This window comes from Metopolophium dirhodum, chromosome 1 (genome assembly GCF_019925205.1).
Source record: "Metopolophium dirhodum isolate CAU chromosome 1, ASM1992520v1, whole genome shotgun sequence".
NCBI lineage: Eukaryota > Metazoa > Arthropoda > Insecta > Hemiptera > Aphididae > Metopolophium > Metopolophium dirhodum.
Window position 1 is genome coordinate 28469861 of NC_083560.1, and position 5638 is coordinate 28475498.

General features: G+C 30.9%; 1 protein-coding gene across 1 annotated transcript; it reads left to right on the forward strand.

The window, feature by feature from the left end:
• The first annotated feature begins 3256 nt into the window (after nucleotides 1-3256).
• LOC132935474 (uncharacterized) lies at nucleotides 3257-5082 on the forward strand. Its single transcript, XM_061002040.1, has 3 exons — nucleotides 3257-3386; nucleotides 3460-3550; nucleotides 4572-5082. Exons 1-3 carry the CDS (start codon nucleotides 3257-3259, stop codon nucleotides 5080-5082), a joined length of 732 nt encoding a protein of 243 aa, XP_060858023.1.
• The last annotated feature ends 556 nt before the right edge of the window (nucleotides 5083-5638 follow it).

Consider the following 5638-nt stretch of genomic DNA (forward strand, 5'->3'; position numbering starts at 1 on the left):
TGTACTAAAAGTTTATGACCAACACAAAAAATAAAAATTAATAAAAAAAAACACACATCATTGTAAAATCAATACATTCATCGTTCCACTCAGAATCTAAAAATCGATCTATGAGAATTTGTTAGTATAGTGTTGAATATCTATGTCTATTACTTAAATTTCTAATTACAAATTTACTTAATTTTCCGGTAAAGCTTTTAGATTCTGAGTGGAACGATTAATGTATTGACTTTACAATGATGTTTTATTTTTATTTTTTCAGTTTTGTATCATCACCTTTTAGGACAGTAAAAATGCTTAGATTTTCTGTAACGGTATCTTTTCTGATAGAAAAGTGAATCTGGTTGGTACTTTTGGGGAGTCAAAAGTAAAAATTTCCCAGTAGTTTTCAAAAGCGCCGTGAAAAACAAAAGGAAAATTAAGGAAAAACGGGAATTTTTACGCAAAATCTGTTTTGGAGAAAATCGATTTTGGTTGTTGGTGTAACACTAAAAAAAATGAACGCAAAGACATGAAATTTTTAATGGTTGTTCATATTTGCATTTTCTATACATGATTAAATTTTTTAAATAATTTGATTTGTCTTGAACTGTTTAGGAACATTTTCAGTTTTCAATTTTATTAGTATTTTTTTCTATGGATGTCAATAAAACTTAATTTGTTGGGTAAAAAAGCTTGAAAATTTAATACAAGGCTCCTACAATATTTTTACAATAATATTTGAAAAAATACTAAAAATCCTTAGTCACATTTTTATATTTATAAGCATTTAAAGTTCAAATCTTCACAAAATACGGAAAAATCACGAAAACTAGCAAATTATTTTGAGTTGAGAATTCATAAAAATTTTTATGTAATACAATATTATCTACAGGTTTGTCTTCAAAAAATGTCTACAAGTAAGTCAAATTAAATTTTTATGAGCGTTTGAAATTCATATTTCTACAACATTTGATATTCACTCGATTTCTTATGTAACGATTTTCTTATTTTGTAGTAATTAAAAAACATATGACTGCAGATACTTTAAAATTTCACTGAATGTCTAAATTAGCATTTTTTATTCACGATACATTTTTGTAAATAATTAGCCTCTTCTTGAGCTGTTTATGGACATTGTCAGCTTTCAATATTTTTAGTTTTTTTTTCTATAAATATCAATAAAATTTTATTTTCGGGTAAAAAAGCGTGAAAATTTAATGCAAAGCTTCTGATATAATGTTACAATTGCAGTTGAAAAATATTAAAAATACATAGGCACAATTTTTTTTTATAAGCATTTAAAGTTCAAATTTTGACAACATTTAGCAAATTTATAATTTATTAATTATTTAGTGGTTAAAAATTATAAAATGTTTAACTTTTATGGCTAAGGATTGAAAATTTAAAACAAGGCTCCACGTAAATAGGTTATATATAAATTACTTTATTCACAATAATATCATTAAATATACTTGGTAATATCATAGGCTGACTGACCGTTTTCGCTCAGAATCGTTTAGTCACAATTCTTTTTTATAACTTATAAGCATCTAAAGTTCAAATATTAAAAATACGTAAAAATGACGAAAATTTGCAAATTATTTTGAGTAAGAAATACATGAAAAATTTTCTTTTTAAGTCTAAGAATTTGAAATATAATACAAGATTCTTCATAAGTTTGTCACCTTTATCAAAAAAAAAAAATTTCTACAAGACACTCAAATTAAATTTTTATGAGCGTTTTAAACTTCATATTTTTACAACATTTGATATTCACTTGATTTCTCATGTAATGATTTTCTTATTTTGTTGCAATTAAAAAACTAATGACTGTGAATACTAGAAAATTTCACTGAATGTTTATATTATCATTTTCTATACACGATAAAATTATGAAAATAATTTGACTCTTTTAAACTGTTTACGGACTTTATCAGTTTTCAATTTTTTTAGTTTTTTTTTCTATAAATATAAATAAAATATTATTTGTTGAGTAAAAAAGCGTGAAAATTTAATGCAAGGTATATATCGTTACATTAGCAGTTGAAAAAAATTAAAAATACATAAGCATAATTTTTTTTTATAAGCATTTAAAGTTCAAATTTAAAATGTAATAATTATTTTGTAGTTATAAATTTATAAAATGTTCAACTTTTATAGCTAAGAATTGAAAATTTAAAACAAGTTTCCACGTAAATAGGTTATATACAAATTACTTTATTCACAATAATATCATCAAATATACTTGGTAATATCATAGGCTGACTGATCGTTTTCGCTCAGAATCGTTTTTCTTATACAATGATATTATATCGTTGAATTCAAATTTAACACCATCCATTACAGTGACCCATTTGTAACTTACTGTACAGCAGAGCGACACCCACTTATCCACCTTTTTTAAGGAGTTGTGCTTAGGCAATTCATTCGTCTCTGTTCGTTTTTGTGTGTGTAGTAAATGATCATTAGTGTGTGTATACTTCCCACCAATCACCTGCATCATACATATTACGCACGCGCAATGCACATGTCATTTTGTCATTAGATCAAAATAATCAAAACCAATTTATGGACGTGGAATAGTTAGCTATACGCCTGCCAATATTTTAAGTACTTCTAAAGCTTCGATTTAAAAAATGTATAAGATTTTTCAATGCATAAACTAGATTACTAACAAATCATTGACGGGAATAGACATTTTAAATGTTATACATTTTTAAAAATGTATATTAAATGTATTAAAAACTATCAAAAATATTAAAATATTGAAAACATGCACCGACCGATGCTCAGTAAACTCCACTCAACAATTTTTTTTAATTATTTTAATCGAACCACTAAGTTCCTTAATTGTTCTCAGTCGCTAAGGTCATTTTTATTTAAATTTTTGTTAAAAAAGTGATAGACTTTGCAGGTGCTTTAACATAATCCTTATATGAGAATATGCGATAACCCCCATGTCATATATTGCATATATTGGGCAAAATACAATTTCATACTTTAACTCTCTGAAAACTAACACTCTGCAGTTGTTTTGCCCATATACAAACCCGGATATTGTACGTCAAGTTTTATTTGTAAAATCACTGGTTTGTAATAAAGTTTTTGTAAGAACTTTATATTTGGTATAATTGAACACCTATACTTTGGTGGAATTTTCTTAATTAAAAAAAAACTCGTAAACCGTTACATATTGCAGGTCAAAAAAATGTATTATAATACAATCGTTTCTCTTGACACGTTATACAGGCAACTCAGTCAAGAAAAAGATCAAATGGCTCGGGAAATTGACTTGGAAAAACAAAAGAAGAAACGGATTTCGCGCCACAACGAAAAACTGCAGTGGAAACTGAAAAAGAGCACTGAAGTGGCTAATCATTTAGCTGTTTCAACAAAGAGATTGAGTAAGTCGTCGAAACTCGTCTGAACAACAATCTGTTTGATCTGTTTTATAAATAAAAATGTTTAATTCCGCAGGCCAAACACCGCAAGACCTTGCAGCTATGAGAGAGGCACAAAACAACTATCAGAAACTATGCAGCAGGGAGAGCTCGAATTCGGAAAACAGGTAATATTATAATAATATTATTAGTTATTAATTTACACATTATTGTTCATTATTTTGAGCGGGCCCGAGTCGAGCGTCGCGTGTTTTCATGGGTGTTATCTTTATGAAGTAATTTTATTGTAGTGTGTGTTATCCGTGATCGATATTCTTATGTTATCTCGCTATCAAATGTTATCACCGCAATACGAATTGTACTGTCGTCTTTGTAGGAATTAGTCTTGTAGCTTGTACTTTCGAAGTCCTGTGCATTAACGAGTCAACAAGTTTAGGCGATTTAAATTAATTTAACGCACTACCTATATAATTTCAGTTTTTTTATTAACTTAATTTATTTGCCCTTGTGTTATGACTTAAAGTAACGCAATATGTTTCGCAACTGTTAGTCTGTTTCAACTTCCCAATTAAGTTAAATTTGAATTTTCATTAACAACTACATATTATACATTATATAACTACATATTTTATGTTTGTCTCCCGAGTATGCATGTTATTTTCTTTTTTAATACCTTTGCTTATTTGTATTATACCGGTGTTACGTTAATTGTTTTTTAGTGAAAAAATGAAATTAAAATATTTTAAAACTAAATGAGTTTATGTTAACATAAACTGTTAAAATTTCTATTAATTTAACATTTAATTAAAAAAATAAAAATCCTTGACTCTAGTTACTTCTAACTGAATTAAAAATATAAATTTTACTAACACGCACTCTGTCTTGCAAAAATGTTGTTGAACATATTGTATTTCGGAATTTTTCCGTTTTATTACATTTTCATATTCAATCTCGAATACGTATTTCTACTTCCGCGTATTGTAAAAATCGTGTTTTTCCCGTGTATTCGAGCACACACAAAAATGTCTTTCTCTCAAATACGGAACGTATAGTATTTATATTTCCACTTTGTCCTCGATAGCTCACCCTTGCAACCCTCCTACCCAGTAATTCATTTTACGAGAATAAAATGTCAATACGTATATCAAAACTAATTATAATATATTGTTGGTTGTGTTTGGTATTCAGCGGTGACGAGGACACGATGACTAGCCAACTGGTAGAGGTAGACTCGGAGGCGCAGGCCCGGATACTGAGAGTGATGAAGAAGAACGATTCGCTGTCGTACGTGTTCGAGGTGGAAGAGGAACCGTCGGAGATCGCCACTCGGCCGGTGCGCCGGGCCAGCAGTCTGCGGTCGGTGGGCAAGTCACGGACGCGTGCGCGCGGACCGGCTGGCGGCGAGAAGCGGTCCCGGGCCAGCTCGCAGTCGGACTGCGGGTCGTCCGACAAGTCGGTGGAACTGGACTCGGCGCTCACCCGGAATCTGGACGAACTGTTCGCGCCCGGCCCGAATGACCGGTACCTGAGCGGCTGTTTCACGTGCAGCTCGGACTCCTCCAACTCGTCGCCGGAGCACCACCTCCACAACGTGGTGCAGACCTACGAACAGAACCACGGTCCGTCCTATGTACAGATGGTCGCCGAGCAGACCGGCGGTGGTGATAAGGCCCAGGGCGGTGGGCTGACCATCGTCTGAGAAGATAATATTTTGGTCGTCTTCGTACGGATGGGTGACGGGAGTGATGGAAGGAAAGTCCTGAGGGATAGATCCTTATAATATCATGTTCGCGCACAATACGCATTCTCTGTTAGACTTATTTTTCTCTCGTTAGATTGTGCCAAATACCGTAAGAAAGTTGTTCACAATTCACAATCCATGTTTATATTATAATTTTATAATGTGTGTTTAATGTAAAAATCAAAATACCTTTTACTTTTTACCGCTAACGACGTTTTGAATTTTTATTACGATTTTATTTTGTTTTACAAAAGCGCGAGCGTGTGTGTATTTTTTCTCTAGTAACTCTTAAGACTGAATTCTTAAAAAAAAAAAAAAAATTGACCGAGTCTTGGGGAGAATTTTTTTTTTTTTTTTGAAAATGTGTCAAGAGAACTTAATAATTATTATTTTTTTAATTGTATCGCTTACACAGTGTAACTATGTTTTTATTTTAAGATTTAAATGTTTATAATGTAGTCTAACGTTTTATTTATTTTTTAGTATTAGTTTCCGCGAGATAGAGGTATGCCAC